This window comes from Trachinotus anak, unplaced genomic scaffold (assembly GCF_046630095.1).
Source record: "Trachinotus anak isolate AG129_WGS33_773 ecotype Australia unplaced genomic scaffold, CSIRO_AGI_Tana_v1 ptg000012l, whole genome shotgun sequence".
NCBI classification, from domain to species: domain Eukaryota; kingdom Metazoa; phylum Chordata; class Actinopteri; order Carangiformes; family Carangidae; genus Trachinotus; species Trachinotus anak.
The window spans coordinates 27,732,501-27,753,937 of record NW_027273863.1 but is presented as its reverse complement, the minus strand read 5'-3'; the positions used below and the strand labels follow the sequence as shown (position 1 = coordinate 27,753,937).

The 21,437-nt window shown below is 45.6% G+C and overlaps 1 protein-coding gene across 1 annotated transcript in view; it reads left to right on the top strand.

Moving 5' to 3' along the window:
* Window positions 1-21,437, top strand: part of wdr33 (WD repeat domain 33) — a 21,686-nt gene continuing 249 nt past the window's right edge. Inside the window, exons 1-21 of the mRNA XM_071490579.1 lie at window positions 1-189; window positions 5,658-5,875; window positions 6,985-7,053; window positions 7,526-7,630; window positions 7,850-7,945; window positions 8,353-8,504; window positions 14,976-15,073; window positions 15,228-15,354; window positions 15,630-15,784; window positions 16,199-16,277; window positions 16,443-16,553; window positions 16,636-16,730; window positions 16,813-16,899; window positions 17,626-17,765; window positions 17,903-18,058; window positions 18,504-19,268; window positions 19,369-19,426; window positions 19,971-20,283; window positions 20,357-20,517; window positions 20,797-20,976; window positions 21,132-21,437. The exon at window positions 21,132-21,437 is cut by the window's right edge and continues 249 nt beyond it. Coding sequence (XP_071346680.1) covers window positions 5,672-5,875; window positions 6,985-7,053; window positions 7,526-7,630; window positions 7,850-7,945; window positions 8,353-8,504; window positions 14,976-15,073; window positions 15,228-15,354; window positions 15,630-15,784; window positions 16,199-16,277; window positions 16,443-16,553; window positions 16,636-16,730; window positions 16,813-16,899; window positions 17,626-17,765; window positions 17,903-18,058; window positions 18,504-19,268; window positions 19,369-19,426; window positions 19,971-20,283; window positions 20,357-20,517; window positions 20,797-20,976; window positions 21,132-21,289 — 3,309 coding nt within the window. The 5' untranslated portion in view covers window positions 1-189; window positions 5,658-5,671 and the 3' untranslated portion in view covers window positions 21,290-21,437. The remainder of the gene's footprint in view (window positions 190-5,657; window positions 5,876-6,984; window positions 7,054-7,525; window positions 7,631-7,849; window positions 7,946-8,352; window positions 8,505-14,975; window positions 15,074-15,227; window positions 15,355-15,629; window positions 15,785-16,198; window positions 16,278-16,442; window positions 16,554-16,635; window positions 16,731-16,812; window positions 16,900-17,625; window positions 17,766-17,902; window positions 18,059-18,503; window positions 19,269-19,368; window positions 19,427-19,970; window positions 20,284-20,356; window positions 20,518-20,796; window positions 20,977-21,131) is intronic.

Genomic DNA, 21,437 nt, shown 5'->3' with positions numbered 1-21,437 from the left:
CTTTTCTGCAGGGCCGAGAAGAAGAAGCGTCATGATGGAGTCCGCAGGCGGCTGAAGGGACAAACCCGCCTCATGTTCCGCAGAATTCAGTCAGAGAGCTCCATGTTTCTTCAGAGAAAAACGTTACGGACCGAGGAACCTCGCCCCTTAATGACAGCCAGATAGCTAACTCTGCTGCGGAGACTGTTGGTGAGTTTTGTAGCTGCAGCGCGTCGTTATTGTAACGACCGGGCCGCCATTTAACTCGGGCCAACGAACATAACAACACCGTGAGCAGCCGCAGATATCCACACGGTCCGGCGGTTCGTTTCGTTTAAAACCCCACATTAAAGCGCCTTTCAGCGGCCAGAGCGTCGACCAGGACCCGCAGAGTGTTTACAAGCTGCTGATGGTTAGCCTGCTAGCACAGTTAGCTACTCAAGCTAAACGCGTTGGAGACGTTAATGTTTTAAAAGAAAACACTGCTCCGAAAGAGAGAACCGCTCCCGCGTAGTCCCGGTCCCACACCGGGACTTGAACCTGAAGGGAACTTCCAGCCGGACAGTCTGGGCTCACCGGGGGCGGAGGGCTCCGTGGCAGCTGCTGTCGAGGCGGCGAAACCTCGTGTTACAGACCGGCCGCTTACCGCTCTCCCGGTTCCCCGCTGAACCACCAGTAACTCCGGTGCCGAGTTTCCGAGGATTACCGAGACAGACTGAGGGTTACATGTCACCTCAGGTTTAGGTCCATGGTTCCTGGATCCAGGAGGACGGGTTCAGTCGTTATTTTCCAGTTAACTCCAGTTACGAGTTGTTTTAAGTTCAGTCACACATTTAACGGTATAACAAATACCCCGGTGTTATACTATTACGGTCTAATTTGTGGTAAAATACAGAAAACGTAAATAATGTTGGTTAGTGGTTAGTCTCCTTATAACGACCTCACTGGTCTGAGGACTGTCACTGAGGATTTAAGGTCTGGTGTGTAACATACTGCAGGTTTATCCTCTGGGTTATTTTCCGTTTAACTTTGGTTAAACCTTGTGTGAAGTTCAGTCACACATCTTTGCATAATGTAACGTACAGAACCGAAGAGTCTGAGGTCTCATTGAGAGTTACAGCAGGTTCAGATCTGTGGTGTTTTATTTTGGTGGTGGGAACATCACATTTGGATGGTGGGTGGGCCTGCAAAGGGCCAGGAGTGGTTTTTGGCAGGGGATAAACAGTTTGGTTATTGTTTTGTTTCTTCACAATGACCTCAGTGATTTCAGGACGTGTTATTGTTGTTTTCCATATGTTTGGTACAAAGTGTCTGCCAACATGATAGGAATGATTCCTACAGAGACAGACCTGTTTGTTACAGGGTAAGATTATTTTGTTAAACTCCAGACAGTCATTTTACCTCACAGAGCAAGGGAGGTGCTGGAACACTCCTGCCTCGATTGGTTAGTCTGTTTGTGTTATTGTGTGGCACTTTGACTGAAGTAAAGGGTCTGAACCTTCTTCCACTACTGAGCACCACACAATAACACAAACTAACCTGTTGTTACATTGCAGTAGGTGTTTCCTTGTTGACAGTTCAATGTTCTTGCTCATTATTGGACTGATTCCGAAGATGTTTGTCCCTATTAATTATTTACACCAAGAAACATGGAAAAATAAGGCCCAGGTTCACAAATCTTGAAGTTATCCTTTGACGGTCTCATATTTTAACATGTACAGTTATATCTGTACTGTTTGTGTGTTCGTTAAACACTTCTGTAATGGTGGAACTTGTGTGCTCAACCAGCGACACTTAAGTTACATGGTGCTTGTTGTTTTTAAGTGGGTTTGTGTTTGCAGTTAAACAATGTTGTATTGGACATTTTTACACATGGTGTCTAGGTGAAAACCTGAGTTTGATCTTCCAGACCAGGTCCAGGTCTGCCTCAGAAGTGACAGTTACTTTAACAGGTGGTCTGCAGGTCTGATGATGTCACAAGCAGGTCAGGTTAATTGATTGATTTGAGGCTTCTGGTGTCGCTCTGTAGTTTTCTGGTTGTTGTCTTGTGTGAGTTTCTGATGACATCTGTCTGGGTTTGATGAGTCCTATGGAAGTGTTCAGAAGTGGTTTATATTTCCACTGACTGCAGCAGAGATCAGGGTTTACTCCACGTCTGTGGTCTGCTACTGAGGTGTTCAACAGACAGACTGAGACCAAAAGGTGCCTCAACATCTGTTCAGCGTCATTTCTCCTGATACTCGGTGAGAGGCTGTCACAGTAACCACAAAAAAAGAAATATCATGCTATTGACAAGTCAACCTGAGTGATGGCTGCAACCTCCACAACCGCGCCATGTTCACGTTTCTCCGACTGTTAAACTATGGCCCCGAAAATGCTAAGAGATCTACTCTGTGATACTCGCATGTGAAAGTCTCATTTCGTTTTCAGCATTCACCAATCAGAGCACAGTACATATGTAGGAAACAGGTGACATACTGTCACTGCAGGACAAAGGTCATCACCGCGACAGCCCTAACTCTGTAGCGCCGTCTAGTGACCACCAGTTCACTTTGAACTTTTTATTATGGAGTCTGGTGATGATCACTGTGGGATGATACGTGTGTGTAGTGGGGAAATATTTTTCCTCAGGCTTCAGTGTTTCTGCTTTTACTGGAATTATATGATTTTGGTCAATACTTAAATCAACAGATTTGTTTTTGCATAAATTGTATTAAATATTTTTAAATATCCGTCAGATATTAAATTTACTGGATTAAGCAACACTAACTTCCCCAGTAGATTTTCCAGATAATTTGCTGTATCACAATATGACATAACATATATACAAACATATTAAATACAAATATTTTATCCATATTTGCCACTTCTGTTTTATTTGTTCCACTCAAATCTTTTTTCTTAATAGAACAATAATAACAATTATTAATAAAAGCTGTTTGTGACAGTCACAGTCTGTCAAGTTTCAGTTCTGTAACCTTCAGTGATTCTTGTTCATTATAAGAGACATCCACAAGCTGTTTACAACTTTGATAAAAGAGAGAGAGTCAAAATGTTTAAAAATATTCAAACATTTCTGACATGAATGGGCGTGGCCTTTATCAATCGCCTCAGCATCTGAATCCATTAAGATATGAGCCAAAACATGTCGCCCATCTCTCATCACACCACGCTGTCTCTACCATGTTCTAGGGCTGCAAAGATTTGTTGACGTTGTCGACAAAAATCGATAATAGAAATAGTCGACAATGAATTCCATTGTCGACTATTGTCGCCAGATGTGTTTTTCCAACAGAGTGAGGCATCGCACTTAATTACAATCTCTGCCGAGAGTCGCGGTAACATACACAGAAATGGCACCGTCCAACACATCAGCTACGCTACCAAAACTTCTAAAGTTTGGGAGCATTCTAGCCTGGATACGGCGAATAAAAAGATTACTTGCAAGGTTTGCAAAGCAGAGCTTGCGTATCACGGCAGCACCTCGGTGATGTCTGACTCGCCTCGGTAATAATTAATTAATTTAATTTATTAATTGATTTATTTAATAATTTATTTATTAATTAGTAAGTTAGATAGGACATTTTAATTTACTTTTTGTATGAATCAGCAGCAAAGTTGAATAAAAGATTTTTCATTGAAGTACCTATCTTTCTTGTGTTTATTATCATTTGCCACATAATTAAAGCAACTTCATGCTAAATTTAAGAAAAAATGTATAATTATCCGATTAGTCGACTAATTGTTTTAATAGTCGGTGACTAGTCGACTATTAAAATAGTCGTTAGTTGCAGCCCTACCATGTTCATGTAGGTGGAGCACTGAAGGCCGAGGACGCTCACTTTCAGTGTCCAAGCTCTTAGTTTTTGAGCTATTCATGATGTTTTGCTGATTCCCCAGAGGAAACCATTCAGTTCCTACACAATCAAGTGTTAGATACCTGCAGCAGAGGTCATAGCACACGTCAGCTCTGGAGCCATGTTTCGAACTGCACATGTGGGACAATGGAAAAATAAAGACTTGGATAGATATACACAACTAACCACTGGTCCTGTGTGACTGTTATTTTTTTGCGTTTAACCATCATAAACTCTTGATCAGATGTTTCAGATGGAGATCAGGTTCACCTCTGTGGTTCCAATACAGAGTTAAGTCCACGGTGTGTTTAGCCAAGCTCAGCACAAAGACTAGAAGTGGGGAAAGCGTTAGCCTAGCTCCAGCACAAGAGAAACAGCTCACACCTGCTCGTGTGGATGGATTCACTCTGAAATCAGAGCGTTTCTCTTCATGTGATTTACTGTAGGTTTGTTCTGATGGTTGATGATCAGCAGAGTGATTGTCGATAGTTCAAGCTCTGTTAAATTGTCTATAGCTCTGTGAAGGCTCCTGATGTGTTACAGACTGATGAGTGGAAGCTGTTTATACATGATACAGATTTATTCTGATTATGCTACTGAAACTTCTTCCTCTCTCTTCTTCTCCAATGTTGAAATTCTTCTTGTCTTTCTTCTCCTCATGTCCTCAGTTCCTCTGTTTTATGTCTTCTGTTCTTTCACTCATCTCAAATCATTTGCCTCGTTCACTCAGAGCTGCAATTAACTAGTTTTTTAGTTGTTGATCAATCTGATTGTTTTGTGTATGAAATGTTAAAAACACTCAGCACCAGGAGATGTGTTAACGTTTGTCCAGTCAACAGCCCTTCACCACATTCAGTTCATTTGATATATGACTGACGCAGGTTGTCTGATTGATTGACAAAGGGTTCAGAAAAATGTCTTTTTCTGTTTACCCTTGGATGTTGTTTCTTGGTTTTTGTTGTTGGGACGATCTTGACATAATTAAAAAAACTAACCACCAGAGTTTGTTCAGACTGTCATCAGATAAATATCCAGATTCCTTCAACCTCAACTCTAACAGATCTCTGAATCGTTCTCTCTCCTGGTGGTTCTTCGTGTAGGAAACCACAGGTGACGTCACCTGTGGTGATGTCACCTGTGGTTTCCTCCGGGTGACAAGACATCGTCAGTAGATTATATCAGCTGTAGATAATTAATGTTAATTAGTGTAAAACTTGAATCTGTTGGTTAATGAGCTCTCTCCAAACTGCTGACAGGACTCTGCCAAAGATTGTCTGTGAGTGACGATCACTCTATCACTCTATAACGATCACTCTATAACTTCTCTACAAACACCAGTGAACTGTTTCTGTAGTTCAACAGAGTGAAATGATCAGCTGATCGCAGCTCGTTAAACACGGCAGAGTCATCAGATCAATATCTGGAGCTCGTTAAGATCAGAGTTCTGGATCAGGAGCTCCAGGATCTGGATCAAGTTTGTGAAGTATCAAGTGTAAAAGTCAGTTTGTTCCAGCTGTTGTTTCACTGTCACAACGATCAATATCAATCAATAATCATTTCAGCTCGTGTTGACGTTGGAGCAACAGGTTGTCACATTAATGAGCTTCATTAATGTTGATTCATTTAGCAGCTGCCTCTGAAAACTGCAGGATCTCAGCTGACCCCAGATCTGACCTGAATCTTTATTTATAACTTTGCTCAGTGACAAAGTTGAAAGTTAAACTCACTGAGAGAAGAAGGTTCAAGAGGATTCAGATCTGATGCTGAATTAGGACTCAATGAATGCCAGCCCGACTAACCACCTGGTCTCCCCACCTGCAGGTTTAGCCGTCACCATGGCGACAGACATTGGCTCACCGCAGCGCTTCTTCCACATGCCGCGTTTCCAGCATCAGGCACCGCGGCAGGTGTTCTACAAGAGACCTGACTTTGCGCAGCAGCAGGCCATGCAGCAGCTCACCTTCGACGGGAAACGCATGAGGAAGGCTGTGAACCGCAAAACCATCGACTACAACCCCTCTGTCATCAGATACCTGGAGGTGACCACACCTGTCAAAATCTATTCATTGTTTTTTAAAGTTTGTCTTGCATTGTTGATAATTATTCAGTCTCAAGTGTTTTTGTCAGACATAGTAAAAACAAGAAGTTTATTTTTTAACCCTTGTGTGTCCTTACAGACTTTTCTTTTTTTCATTTTTGATTTATTTTTTAAAAATCATTTTGGCTCTGTCGATGCAAAAGGCATTTTTTCCCAGGGTGTGTATTTTTTTTTTTTTTTCACCCTCATCCCCTGAGATGTGTCTTTAATACACAGTGTGAACAAAATAGTTTCACTCGGGACCTACGGACAGAATTGTCCCCATTAAAACAGCTATTTCTTATCTCTCTGACATTACAATGTAAAAATCACACACTCTATTTTATTAGGCTTTCATTCTAAAGTCCCGGCTCCCACATGTAAGCTTGTACTATTTTCCAGTAGATGAAGTCATTTGGCCTCTGGAGCAAACAGATGTTTTCCTGGTGTCCAGTAGAGGCACTGAAGTGTGTGTGTGTGTGTGTGTGTGTGTGTGTGTGTGTGTGTGTGTGTGTGTGTGTGTGTGTGTGTGTGTGTGTGTGTGTGTGTGTGTGTGTGTGTGTGTGTGTGTGTGTGTGTGTGTGTGTGTGTGTGTGAGATATATCACATGTCTATATGAGCTGAGAGTAACATCCAAACTAAAAATCTCTAGTTAGCACTTAGTATATTGAAAATGATAAATTGGCATTTAAAGGGTTAAAATCCTGAAGTTGATTGAATATTTGGTTGTCATGATCAGGACTGATGTTAAATTAAAAGAAATTCAGCCAAAGTGGGAAATAATATTTTTATTGCAGTATTTTGAAGGGTTAAAGATGTGAAACAAAGATGAGTGAAATAATCTGGGGGGGGGTCTCATGCAGTAATGACTCCCGTCCACCGGGCACTGTAATAAAATCTGACCACATCAGACGTTCAGAGGTTTATGTCCACGCGTTTGTTACAGCTGCCACATGTAGACATGGAAAGTGGGCGGGTTAAGGTGTCAGACAGGTGTGTCCTCAGGTGTAAGGACACTGGTCTTCTCACTGAGACCAGAGCAGCTTCACTCAGTTTCTGTTTTCTGTGCAGAACCGTTTGTGGCAGCGAGACCACCGTGACTTCAGAGCCATCCAGCCCGACGCAGGATGTTACAACGATGTGAGTACAGACGACGGCGAGGTTGTTTCAGTCCTGAGTTAATGCAACCACAAGGTCAACATGTTGTGAAGCTGCAGAAAGGAAAGAGCTCAGTTTTTATTTTCCTGTCCTCAGCTGAACCGTAAATCACCAATATGACTGATCAGTCATCAGATCAGAGAGAGAGAGAGAGACGTATGAATCACAGGCAGCTAACAAACAAAGATTGATTTTGTATAAAATGATATGAACGAGACAAACATGTTAAAGAGATAAAGACTGAGGAGCCAGACCTGCAGTCAACAGAAGAATTATTGGCTGCCACTCTGCAAGATGACAAACGTTCCCTCAATGATCACATGAAAATAAACAATTATTTTGAAATCTTCTGCTTTTCTGACACTTTATAGAAAATATTTGACAGGTCCAGGTCCAGTCTGACTGTAGAAACCATCACACTAAATAACAGCCATGTGTTTTGTTTCTGCTGCAGCTGGTTCCTCCTGTCGGCATGTTGAACAACCCCATGAACGCCGTCACCACCAAGTTTGTCCGAACCTCCACCAACAAAGTCAAGTGTCCTGTGTTTGTGATCAGAGTAAGCTGCTGCACCACTTCCTGTCCTCACTGATCCTCAGTCTGATGACGGAGACACCAGATCCTGGTGTTTCTGTCTCGCACTCACTTTCTATTCCGAAGAGCTTGGTTCCTGTTGTTCAATCAGTGTAAATCAGTTTGTTGGTGATGTTGATGTAAAATCCAGACGTACACTCTGAAGACTGGTTCTGAGAGAAACTGGTTCTGTTTGTGTCTCCAGTGGACCCCTGAGGGCCGTCGTCTGGTCACTGGAGCCTCCAGTGGAGAGTTCACTCTGTGGAATGGACTCACCTTCAACTTTGAGACCATTTTACAGGTAAACAATCATCCATCATTTCTAGAGCTGTTCATCCATCAGGTGTTGTCACCTGCTCCACACTAACAGGTGTTAGGTTTAAAAAGTGGCGTTCACATCACAGACAGTGTGTTCGTGTTCATTCATACGCAGCAGGGCGTTCAGGTGACTCAGACCCTTATTACTGACGTCTGATTAAAGAGCAGCAGGTTGTCTCCACTCAGCTCCTGTACCCTGACTTCCTGTCTGAATGACGTGCTTGTGTGGCATAGATGTCACATGACATGAGGTCACCCGGTCCCCCTCTCTTTGATAAGACCCTGCTCAGTGTCTGGTTCTGTCACAGATCCACATTTTAACTAACAAATCAAACCCTTCTTGTCACAAATGTTTTGACGCCTGTCCTCTGGTCCCCCCCCCCCCCGCAGGCCCACGACAGTCCGGTCCGAGCCATGACCTGGTCTCATAATGACATGTGGATGTTGACGGCGGACCACGGTGGCTACGTGAAGTACTGGCAGTCCAACATGAACAACGTCAAGATGTTCCAGGCTCACAAGGAGGCCATTAGAGAAGCCAGGTTTATACCCAATCTAACATTTTCTGTAGTTAACCTGAGTCTCTGCTGCTTACTGTCAGCGCTGCAGTACCACACTGCAGCCACAGGGGGGCGTGGCCTCACCTCTCGCCACATGTTGTTGTTGTGGTTGATTAATGACAGATGTAAGTGTGTGCTGTTGCAACACTGCCGTGATCTGTTGTTGATATTCTACCTGATGTGGCTGATGAGCTGTTTATCTGTGTGTACACAAACGGTTGATTGTGTTGAATAAAGTCATCAATCATTTACTTTTAACTGGTTAAACTGGTTTGGGTAGGCCCAGTGGTGTGGGTGGAGCGAAGGGTGGTGGCAACAACAAACCAATAAAGGCCCAGGCTTTGACTTTGACCAATAAAGTTTTAGCAGGGATCAATAAAGTGAATAAAGAGAAGTTCCTGCACACAGTCACACTGCTGGTCTCAACATCACCCAACAGGCACCTGTAGACGTTTAAATAAAGGTTTGAATTCCACATTAGGGACAACACAGTTTAAACACCACGGCCCGGAAGTAAACGTCCCATCTTCATTTTCCTGTTAATGTTAAAGTGGGACTCACAGGAGACTGATGTAAAAAAACGAAGTCCTGAATTCAGTCCAAAACACTGGAGCCTACATTTCCCATAATGCAACAACGGTATAGTGTCTTTGATTAGAGCCACATTTTCAAAGTCCACACCTACAGTTTGTCATAGACATCACTGTGACATCATCAGGTTATAGATGACATCACACTTGAGACTGGTTAGTTCAACAGGACCAGTACACTGACCTTTATCTGTGGAAGAGACACCTGTACAGTGTGATGTCATCCAGTACCACACACCTGACTCCCTGTATTGTCCTGCATCATATTCAAAGGTCCTATTATTTTGTCCATGTCTTAATGACTCAGTCTGTCAGGAGATGATGTAGAAGTCTGACGTTCACAGCACTTTTGTCTTTCAGAAACCTTTATCTTCATGTTGCTGCTAAAAAAAAGAACAAAAAAAAACAACACAAAACTACACTACCCACAAGCCTTAGTGCTCTGTCCTTCAGGCTCTGTTTGCCTGGTGGTGCTGTTCTGCCCAGGACACCTGTAACCTCAGTGAGACCGTTCACCTGTTTTCAGCAGCAGGCGCAGCGAGGGGTCAGAGGATAGTGACAGTTTTATGGAAGCCCACAGCGGCCAAATCGGATACGCCACATGATGTTTACACAGTTGTAATGTTTAATATTCACTGTGCACAGAAATCATTTCAACTTAGTTATTGGCACCAATGGGCTTCTGTAAATAACCAGCTGTTACATCTTTTCTGTTTTCTCCACAGTGTTTTCACTGGAAGCAGGGGAAACTGTTAGCTTAGCGCAAACACAGGAAGGGGAGTGAAACTGTTAGCTTAACCCAAACACAGGAAGCAAAGGAAACTGTTAGCCTAGCTTAGCACAAACACAGGAAGCAAGAGGAAAGTGTTAGTCTAGCTTAGCACAAACACAGGAAGGGGAGTGAAACTGTTAGCTTAACCCAAACACAGGAAGCAAAGGAAAGTGTTAGCCTAGCTTAGCACAAACACAGGAAGCAAGAGGAAAGTGTTAGTCTAGCTTAGCACAAACACAGGAAGCAAAGAGAAAGTGTTAGCCTAGCTTAGCACAAACACAGGAAGCAAAGGGAAAGTGTTAGCCTAGCTTAGCACAAACACAGGAAGCAAGAGGAAAGTGTTAGCCTAGCTTAGCACAAACACAGGAAGCAAGAGGAAAGTGTTAGCCTAGCTTAGCACAAACAGGAAGCATGGGGAAAGTGTTAGCCTAGCTTAGCACAAACAGGAAGCAAGGGGAAAGTGTTAGCCTAGCTTAGCACAAACACAGGAAGCAAGGGGAAAGTGTTAGCCTAGCTTAGCACAAACACAGGAGGCAAGGGGAAAGTGTTAGCCTAGCTTAGCACAAACACAGGAAGCAAGAGGAAAGTGTTAGCCTAGCTTAGCACAAACACAGGAAGCAAGAGGAAAGTGTTAGCCTAGCTTAGCACAAACAGGAAGCAAGGGGAAAGTGTTAGCCTAGCTTAGCACAAACACAGGAAGCAAGGGGAAAGTGTTAGCCTAGCTTAGCACAAACACAGGAGGCAAGGGGAAGGTGTTAGCCTAGCTTAGCACAAACACAGGAAGCAAGGGGAAAGTGTAATCTCAGGAGTGGTATCACTTCAGTATCTTTTATGTGTTAGAAAGTCAAAGAAGATTCTTGGTTCACTGAGTCTTCTGTTTATTTTGGTTTGTCCCAGTGTGAACAGTAAATCCAGCATTAGAGACGATTTTGAAAGTCACAGCAGCTCTTTAATGTTTCAGGACTGAAAACCCTTTCTGCTCTTTAGTATTATCATTGATCAGTTTTTTATGGATTGAATTGTTGACTCTTTAAAATATCCGTAAAAAACTGAATGTTTCGTTCAAAAACAGAAAACCTGACTCACTCAGAGGATGGAGGGACGTTTTGATTATTTCATTGATTAATTATCAAATATGTTAATTAATTTTCTGTCAGTTGTTTCAGCCGTAGATGGTACCACCCCAAAGAGAACCTCAGAACCCCAACCTGCTGCTGATTGACGTGTGTGTGTGTGTGTGTGTGTGTGTGTGTGTTCATTCACCTCCTTGGTTCTGAGTCATAAAACCAGGATTATCTGCACAATTGTTTTGATTCTAAGTCACAGCATCTTGTTTCTAACGGGCGTCACAAAAATCTGAAGAGTGATTAATTATCACGTATTCAGTCAGTTAATTAGTTAATGAATCAGTTGTTACTGCAGCTCCCTGTAATGATCACATTTTAAATGCTGGTAGGGTTAGGGTTACAGTTTATTGTATTTACCAGGTAACTTACCCTGCACAGCTGACAGGAAGTGTTGCCACAGAAACGGTCCACCCTCCCGACCTGTTCAGAGCTCATGATGAGAGCAGTCCCATGTTCTTCTCCCAAAACTCCTGGAAAACCTGGAACTGTTTTTATTCCTTTTCCTGAGACTTTAAATGCAGACGTTGGTTGGAGAAGACACAGTGCAGGCTTCAGTTCATTGATAAGGGCCGTGACCACAGATGATTAATTATGGATTATTTTCACAGGTCATTTATTTAGTGGAGACATGTCTGTCCCAGTGTCTCACTCTTAATTAGTCCAAACTCACAGGTGCTCAGCTGATTAACCTTCAGTGAGTATTTGTTCCTCTGAGTGCCCCTGAACGCCTCGTGGTTCAGTCACTGCATCTGACAGCAGCAGCTTCAGACCAGTCTGTGTGGTTGTGTTGTGTTTTTGTCGTCTGTGCTCTGATGTCCTGTGACTTTTACTCTGAAAGCCCAGAGCTGGTTTAAACAGATCTTCAGGTTTCACTTGAGTTCATCAGGCTCAGATTGTTTAGTGAACTAATGAGAGAGTGGAACCACAGAGCAGAGACAGGATGGACCCTGATGGACTACAGGGTGTCTCCAGCTGTGATGGACTGGACTGAACTAGCTCAGCTTTCAGTTGTTGGGTGGAGGATGTTGTGTGTCTGTTTCAGACCACAACTAAACATCTGAAGACTCATCAGGAGCTCACTGACCATCAGATGAAAACCACCTTTCTCCAGTCTTGTTGTTTTAAGGGTCACAGGCTCATGTAGGATCTGAGGACCAGGGTCTTAAACCCTCCTCAGACTCTGGTGGATTCTCTCTCACATTTGTTCAGTCTCATTTAGATTAAAATCTTTTTCATGAAGGACCCAAGAACAAGAGACAATCATAAAGACGCAAACAACAACACAACTGCACAAGAAGCGAGGAAACACATAATTAAAGTCATAAATTACATCAGATCATAAAACTTTAAAATCTCCAGGGGAAATGTAGGTCTCGGGTCTCAGGACTCGCCAGCCTGGGTGTGGACCTGATGTTGAAGGAGACGAGGTCTGGTGAAGCTTCACCCGTCGAGCTTTGTACATGAATAACATGAGACGCAGACGAGCTGAGGCTACATTTAAACCAGTGTTGTTAGAAACAGGTCAAAACTGGTCCCATCGGGCTCATTGAACCTCAGAACAGATTTATTTATTTTCAGCTATGTCCTGACTAAATTCGAACCATTGTCTCCGTTCATGGTTTCAAGGTTTTCCTGTATTTTCAGCCATATCCCATGGTCTTCATCAGAAAACAAAAACACACTTTGACAGTTTTAGACTTTTTATTCTGAACTTTTCTACAGCCTCTTGTTTCAGACACAACTGAACAGGTGTTTGACCTGAGAAACGATCATGAAGAAAACATCATGTTCATGTTTCACAAAGTAAAACAAAGTCGTTAACTCAGCATCCAGAGGTTGAAGTGTTCAGGTCCTTTAGTTCAAACCACACTGGAGACAGTTTAAGGTCCTGTATTCAAAGTTTCAAAGTAAAAGTGATGAAAGAAGATGAAAGTCAAAGTCGTCGTGTTGAAGATCGGCTTTCAGTTTGATTATTTAGTGATTGGATCATTGTTGTGTCAGTGTGAGTTAATTGTAACTGCTTCATGTACTTTGACTAGTTTAATCTACAACAAACACATTTATCATAAGTTTTATCAGGTAACAGGTAAATCTGTTGTGTAATGAGTAACTTTAATATGGCTGCAACTGATTATTTTCATTATCAGTCAGTGAATTATTTTAATTTGGTTTATAAAATGTCAGAACAGAATCAGAATCTGGTTGAAATTAGACTGACGTCTTTGGCCCAACAGTCTGCTGTTGATTAATGTTGTTGAGTGACTGATGGTTGCAGCTTCAAAGATAAATGAGTTCAGTCAACGTTTCCGTCTGAGACGTAGGGAGGAAGTGACAGGTTAGTCCCATCCTGTTCAGACAGGACCGCCTCACTGTGGTCCAGCACTGGTGTTGATGATCAGGCCTGACTCCCAGTCCGGTTCCAGTTCATCTCAGAAGTGTCAGGACCAGTCAGCTCCTCAGCAGACTGGGAAACCTGTTGTTATTGGAGCTGCTGTGTTAAAACAGGAAACACACAAACTGCTGACACAACAGTCGTTTAAAATACCACTGAGTGATTTCACTACAGCAGAGCAAATAAGTCACATTGTCTATATGGTGTGTGTCTGCTGCCCTCAGGGACGTTAAAGCTCCAGATTTGATCTCCTCCAGTGGTTTATCTGAAGTGTTGATCTCCATCAGAAGATATATCTGTGGTTTAAGAACCAAAAACCATCTCAGTGTAGTTTTACATCTCCTCTCTCAGGCTTCTCTCTGGAGCTCTAGTAACAACAGGTCAGTCAGCCAATCAGAGGAGAGGATCTTAAGGCTCAGTTTCTGAATACAGGCTGTGTGCATTTCTCTGGGGACTGAGGCTTTGATACTTTCACAGTATTAATATAGAACCTAGACCTGCTTTATAATCACAAACACATGGACATCTACCTTTAGACTGGGTGGAGCTTTAACAACCTTTAGACTGGGTGGAGCTGTAATGTGACGTTTACCTGCAGAGCCTCATGTGACAGCGTTGAGTCAACAGCTCTGACCTTCCTCCATTCTCCTGGTTCAGTTTGTCATCCTCTCATACACAAAACGTTTCTCAGAGACGAAGCTGAGTCTCAGCTGACTGTCGCCTGTTGTTGTCTGTTGACTGATGTTGAAACGTCTCACTTTTTTTAAAGTTGTTTACATTTCTCTTCAGTTTGTTAAAATATTTATTTTTTTCTATGAAGGAATAAATGAAGTGAAGTTGTTGGTGCTGATAGTGAAGGTTTCACTGTGTGTGTGTGTGTGTTTCAGTGAAGGTCCAGCAGGTGGAGTCGTTGAAACAGTCAGTGTGAGGTTGTTGATCCAGGCTGATCTGAAGCTTTGGTTTGAACAGATGTTGGTTTTCACAGCAGCACCACAACAAACTCCACACACTGAAGGTTCAACAGTCAAATTTAAGTCGTCATTAAATCTGTACCAGTCAGTGGAGGAGAAACTGGCCAACACACTGAGGTCAGAACCTGTGGATGGTGTAGATCAGTGATGTCACAGGTTCACAATAAAACCTACAGGACAATAAAAGACATTAACACACCTGCAGTGCAGTGGTTAAATCAGAATTCACATTTTATCTGATTGATTTTCTGTGTCAGAGTTAAAATAATGAGTTTATTGACAGATCACTAATTAGAAACTGTTCAGATGATCCACTGCTGCTCTGACATGACTGAACACCACCCTAACTCACCTGTAGCTCCACACCCACCTGTGTTCATCACTGGTGACGGTTCACAGATGAAACGTGTTTGTGTGTTGATCAGTATTCAGTAAGCCTTGAGCTGTGAGTGTGGACACTCTCTTCATCTTGGTGACTCAGCTGCCACCGTCACAGTGTCGTCAGAGAGCGTGTGCAGGATGTCTGAGTGTGTTCTGGTCTGTGATTGGTCCAGAGTCCAGGCAGACGGCTCCCTGCTGACTCTCTTCTTGTCGTCTCCAGTTTCTCTCCCACAGATAATAAATTTGCCACCTGTTCAGATGACGGCACGGTCCGGATCTGGGACTTCCTGCGCTGCCACGAGGAGAGGATCCTCCGAGGTACAGAACCCCTGATTCTCATCAGGACTGGACGGGTTCACAGTGAAACATATAAAAGTAGTTTTTCTTTAGACCAGATGGTCTGAACTGTTGACCTTCAGTTCATCATTAGACAGTAACAAAGTGATTCAACTACCTGTGTGTGTGTGTGCAGGTCACGGTGCTGATGTGAAGTGTGTGGACTGGCATCCCACCAAGGGTCTGGTGGTCTCTGGAAGTAAAGACAGTCAACAGCCAATCAAGTTCTGGGACCCAAAGACCGGACAGAGTCTGGCTACACTGTGAGTCCACTCTGCTGCTTTCATGTCTGAGAAAGAAACAGCAGCTGAGGGTTTTCTGTCAGGACTGGATCCAGAATCATTGTGTACTCTGAACCCACAGGTGACGTCGTCCAGGTGATCTGGTCCAGTTGGACTGTTCACATGATGAATGTGACCTTTAACCTCAGCTGCTGATTCTCTATAAATCCAGTTTATTCAAACACTGACAGTTCAGATCAGCTGTTGGATCAGCTGTGGTTTCAGGTGGATGCTGTCCTCTCTCTGTCTCTCTTTAGCCACGCCCATAAGAACACGGTGATGGAGGTGAAGTGGAACCTGAATGGTAATTGGCTCTTGACGGCGTCACGTGACCACCTGTGTAAACTGTTTGACATCAGAAACCTGAAGGAGGAGCTGCAGGTGTTCAGGGGACACAAGAAGGAGGCTACAGGTGAGTCTGAGCAGAGAAACTCACCTGTAATTATTAACTTAAAGCCCTGGAAAACCAAATAGATCAAAACTTCATGGATCAGTTTTGTAAAAAGTGTGAAGATGAGCAGAAAGTTTTTGAAACTGCTGAGTGAACAGTTGGAGAGAAAATCTCCTCTGTCATCACCTGTGATCACCTTTTGTCATCATCATGTACAGTGTCTAATATACTGTGTTTCAGTCCAATCTGAAATGTAGATCTGCTCACCCTGGTTTACCTGCTGTCAGCTGAGCTGAGGTGTGTGTGTGTGTGTGTGTGTGTGTGTGTGTGTGTGTGTGTGTGTGTGTGTGTGTGTGTGTGTGTGTGTGTGTGTGAGAGAGAGAGACCTGCACAGTGTGAACCTGGGGTTGACTCATTGTGACTGTGTGTCCACAGCTGTGGCCTGGCATCCCGTCCATGAAGGCCTGTTTGCCAGCGGAGGTTCTGATGGTTCCCTGCTCTTCTGGCACACTGGGTAATAATAACACACCTGTAGAGATGGAGCTGAGCCGTCGCTGTAGTAACAGGAGTGGGGTTACAGAGTAATGAAGTCCAGTCTCTGTAGGACTGTGGCTGCCTCCCTGTGAATGTGGACTGTACTGGTTTGTTACTGGATTAACTGACTGGATGTTTGTGTCAGGGTGGAGAAGGAGGTTGGAGGGATGGAGATGGCTCATGAGGGGATGATTTGGAGTCTGGCCTGGCACCCGCTGGGTCACATCCTCTGTTCCGGCTCCAACGACCACACCAGGTACGAGCGCAGCATTGGGCAGGAAACGTCCTGGAGGCGGGACCTGCTGCGTCTCCTTCACCTTCTCTGTTTTTATCTGCAGTAAATTCTGGACGAGGAACCGACCAGGTGATAAGATGAGAGACCGCTACAACCTGAACCTGCTGCCGGGGATGTCGGAGGACGGCGTGGAGTACGGTGAGCCGCAGAGGACACACAACAAAACACAGATGTTTGTGACTTCACTTCTTCACAGCTGATCGTTGTGTTTGTGTTGCAGACGATTTGGAGCCGAACAGTGTGGCCTCCATCCCCGGCATGGGGATCCCCGAGCAGCTGAAGGCCGCCATGGAGCAGGAGCAGAGCAGTAAGTCTCATCCTGGAAAGTCCTGGAACATCCTGGGACTCAGACAGGGACAGTTTCCAGGTTTCCAGACTCAGAGTAAAACAACAGGAACAAACAGAGAGAAAGAAAAATATTTTTCTGACAGAAGCAGTGAACTCTTAGTCCTGGAAAATTCTTGTAAATCCTGGAAAGGAGATTCAGACTTCTTCTATAGTCAGTTTTTACCCACTTTATATTTTTAGATAAAGAACTGCAGATTTTTGTTTGTATGTGTGTGGTTGTCAGTTATTTGAACTTTTAATGACAGATGAGCAGTGGAGGGAAATGTTCTGTTGTCTCTTGTATTATATTTGATATTATCTGCAGATCCTTAGATTGAATGTTAAAATAACTACAGTTAAAAAAATCTCAGGCTTTCAGAAAAAAGGACATAACAATGACATTAATATTTTGACTTGACTTTTTACATGAGTATTAAAATACAAGTTTAATATTTATTCTCCAAATCTCCAGATTTTACACATTTGACCTGATGTCGTTACAGTTTATTTCTGCTCAAATAAAATTTGATAAAAGTGTCTGACAGTGATCAATATCAGGCTCCATACCCTTTACATAAGTCAACTAGTATAATGTAACAGGAACACACTCACAGCTTTGGACTGGAAGCTGAATTTCCTCATGTTTTAGGTCTTTAAAGATCTCACAGAGTGTCAGGAGTAACTCAGGTGGAACTGCTGTCTCCAGGTAAAGAGGCAGCTCCTGAGGTGGAGATGTCTATCCCCGGTCTGGACTGGGGCATGGACGAGGTCATGGGTAAAGATGCCAAGAAGGTCCCTCAGAAGAAAGTACCATACGCCAAGCCAATTCCAGCGCAGTTCCAACAGGTAAGTACCTGCAGCAGAGCACCTGATCAACACCTGGACACACTTATCAAAGCATGAAATCTGTTTTTGTCCCTGCACGTCGAACAAGAACCTCCTCAGGCTGTGATAATGTTTTTGTGACTCCTTCGCCTCTGCAGGCCTGGGCTGAAAATAAAGTACCCATGATGCCGCCCTCTGGAGACCTGTCCAAAGACCGGAAGGTGGAGCAGAAAGTGGAGGTGAAGAAGAAAACTCAGGCGGAGATTGAGCAGGAGATGGCAGCTCTGCAGTACACCAACCCCATGCTGCTGGAGGTGAGAGGCTCCTCTGACGGCTGCAGGTTTTCATCAGCTCAGTCAGCAGCCTCTGTAGGAACCACAGTCTCAGTAGAGTCTCAGTCTCAGTAGAGTCTCAGTCTGGTCTCAGTACAGTCACAGTAGAGTCTCAGTCGAGTCTCAGTAGAGTCTCAGTCTCAGTAGAGTCTCAGTCTGGTCTCAGTACAGTCACAGTAGAGTCTCAGTCGAGTCTCAGTAGAGTCTCAGTCTCAGTAGAGTCTCAGTCTGGTCTCAGTACAGTCACAGTAGAGTCTCAGTCACAGTGGAGTCTCAGTCACAGTGGAGTCTCGGTCTCAGTAGAGTCTCAGTCAAGTCTCAGCGGAGTTGAGTCTCAGTAGAGTCTCAGTTGAGTCTCGTTCTCAGTCGAGTCTCAGTAGAACACAAATCCTCGTCTCATTGAACTCTGCTTTGTGGTCTCCTGCAGCAAATGAAGATGGACCGGATGAACCAGATGGGCACAGATGGGAACATGGGGCCCCCACAGGGTCAGGGCCCTATGCCCCCCTTCCCTGGCCCTGGAGGTCCCGCAGGTCCTGGGGGCCCTATGCCTCCTGGCCAGCAGGGCTTTCCAAACATGCCTCCTCAGCAGATGCCCAGCAACATGCAGCCCCCTTTCATGCCCCCTGGACAGATGGGGCCACCTTCAGGACCTCAGCCTCACCAGGGGCCCCCTCAGGGCATGATGGGACCACCAGACATGCAAGGACCCCAAGGTATGCAGAGACATCCCGGCCCTCCCAGGAACATGGGCCCCCAAGGACCTCATGGTATGGGCCCCGGACCCAGAGGGATGCAGGGGCCCCCTGGTGGGATGATGGGCCCTCCTCCTCGAGGAATGGGTCCAAGGGATCCTCAGGGGCCTCCACCTCAGGGGGGCATGATGCCACCTCAAGGGAACATGATGGGCCCCCAGGGTCCTTTGCAGGGTGGGATGATGGGGCCCCCACCCAGGACACACAGCAGCATGCCAAACAACTATGGGATGGGCAACATGCAGGGGCCCCCGGGAGGGATGCATGGACCTCCAGGAAATATGCAGGGGCCCCCAGGTAACATGCAGGGACCACATGGAAACATGCAGGGGCCCCCAGGTAACATGCAAGGACCACATGGAAACATGCAGGGCCCCCCAGGAAACATGCAAGGACCCCATGGTAACATGCAGGGCCCCCCATATATGCAGCACCAGGTGAGTTCCTGTGATTCAGGACTCTATTCTATGTCTGACTGGTCTAGGATCAGGTTTTAAAGGTGCTGTTTGATGCTGAGTACTGATGTGGTCTTTACAGGGTCAGAACTCGGGGCCTATGATGCATGGGATGGGGCCGCAGGGGCCCAACAGCAAAGGTAAGAGCAGGTCGAATGGTTTCACTGAGAAGAGCAGAGGTTCAGATACGTCTCAGTTCTGACTCTGCTGGTTCTCGTCCTGTGGTGGACCTCAGGGGTCCACTTCAGGTCCTGTTGTGTTTGCCCCGTATGTGCTTAATCCCTCCTCTGCCTCGTGGTCATCATGTGACCAAATGAGCCGTACGGAGCTCATAGAGGGACAAAAACATCTGAGCCACATCAGCGACGTCTGTAGACCTGAACCCACAGATCATCCCACCAGGAGGTGGACTCATGTTCCCTCTGGTCTCTGCTGAGCACCAGAGACTTGGGGCCCTTTAGGGGCCCCATAGGGCCCCTTTTTGCTATCAATGCATTGTTTAGCGTCGTAGTCTAGGAAATGTAGACGTGTGTTGGTCTTTGTTAACGTGAACTAATGTGTTTAATGAGGGGGTCTCCAGGTTTAGGTCTCTTCTCATATCTGGGTTTCATGACAGTTACAAAATACTGAGGTTTGAGCCTCAGTCCTGGTTCTCATTGTCTCTACTGACTCCTCTCGTCAAAGGTGACCCTCGGGGGCCACCGCCCAACCACCATATGGGCCCTCCTGACAGGCAGGGTCCTGGAGGACCAGACCAGGGCTCGGGGCCTTACTGGGGGGACAACCAGCAGGGTCGAAGAGGACCGCAAGACTTTGATGGAGGCCAGGACTTTCACGGCAGAGAGGATGGCTGGAGACCAGGACCCGGACCAGGGTACCAGGGAGGTGGAGGAGTAGGCCACAGGGGGGGCGGACACCGAGGAGGAGGGAATGGAGGGAACTGGGGCCCTGACGAGAGGTTCAGTGGAGGAGAGTTCAGAGGACGGAGAGACGACAGGTCAGACAGTTTTCACTCTGACATCGAAAGACTCTGAGGTCTGAGCAGATCTGAACTGGACTCTGTGTTTCAGGTTCAGAGGAGGAGGCCCCGGGCGGCCCGGAGGCCGTGGGTACCCTGAGGAGTACAGTGGCCAGGAGGAGGGCTTCGACGGCCCGGAGGAGATGGGCCGAGGCTGGGACAACGGAGGCAGAGGGAGGCCACCTCGAGGAGGAGGTCCTCCCAGAGGAGGAGGTGAGGAGCGGTCATGTCTTTACCTCTGCTTTGTCAGTCAGTGGTCCACACTGGTCCTTACTGGTCCACAGTGGTCCTTACTGGTCCCACCAGCCCTGTCACCTTCTCTGCTGTCTCACACTCGTCTCTCTTTGTGAATTAACTGAAACTAAATCTGATGGTTTCTCCTAAAATAAAAAGAATTTCAGATCAGGCTCTTTTTATCTTTCAAATGTCAGTGGATTAATTTCTCCTCAGACTCTTATTGTGGAGGTTCTCTCCTCATCTTCCTGTCTGTAGGTCACGACGGCTATCGAGACGGTCAGCAGATGCATGATGGGTCGTCTCCGGCTGGTCGCGAGCGCTCGTCCTCCCTGCAGGGGATGGACATGGCGTCTCTGCCCCCCCGGAAGCGTCCTTGGCAGGACGGACCAGGAACCGGAGACCCCCGGGAGCGGGAGTCCCCCGGAGCTGACGGAGGTAAAAACTAAAGTTACTGATGATGTGTGTGATGTTGCTTGAAATAAAGAATATGTTGAATATTCATGTTGTTATTGTGATGCTGTGGTTTTTAGGGATTAAAACTCCATAAAACCTGAACGCACCTTCACAGCTCCGCTCTCTCGTCCCTGCAGGTCGCCCCCCCCAGAGAGAGGACGGGGGTTACGGTCCTTCTGTTCGAGGTGGACGAGGCGGCTGGGGTCCTGGAGGAGGACCTGGGTCAGGACTGGGCCCCAGGAGAGGAGGACCAGCCCCCAGAGGAGCACCGAGGGGGGGCGGGCGGGGCCGGTAGTCCTGAAGAAGAAAACTCCTGTGAACCTCCTCTCCTCTGGGTGTCTCCCTGTTGGCCCCCCCACAGACCTGAGACCAAGTCCAGATCCTGAAAACCAGATCCCGATGAACCCTCAGACAGACTTTTGGTCATGTGACACATTGAGCTC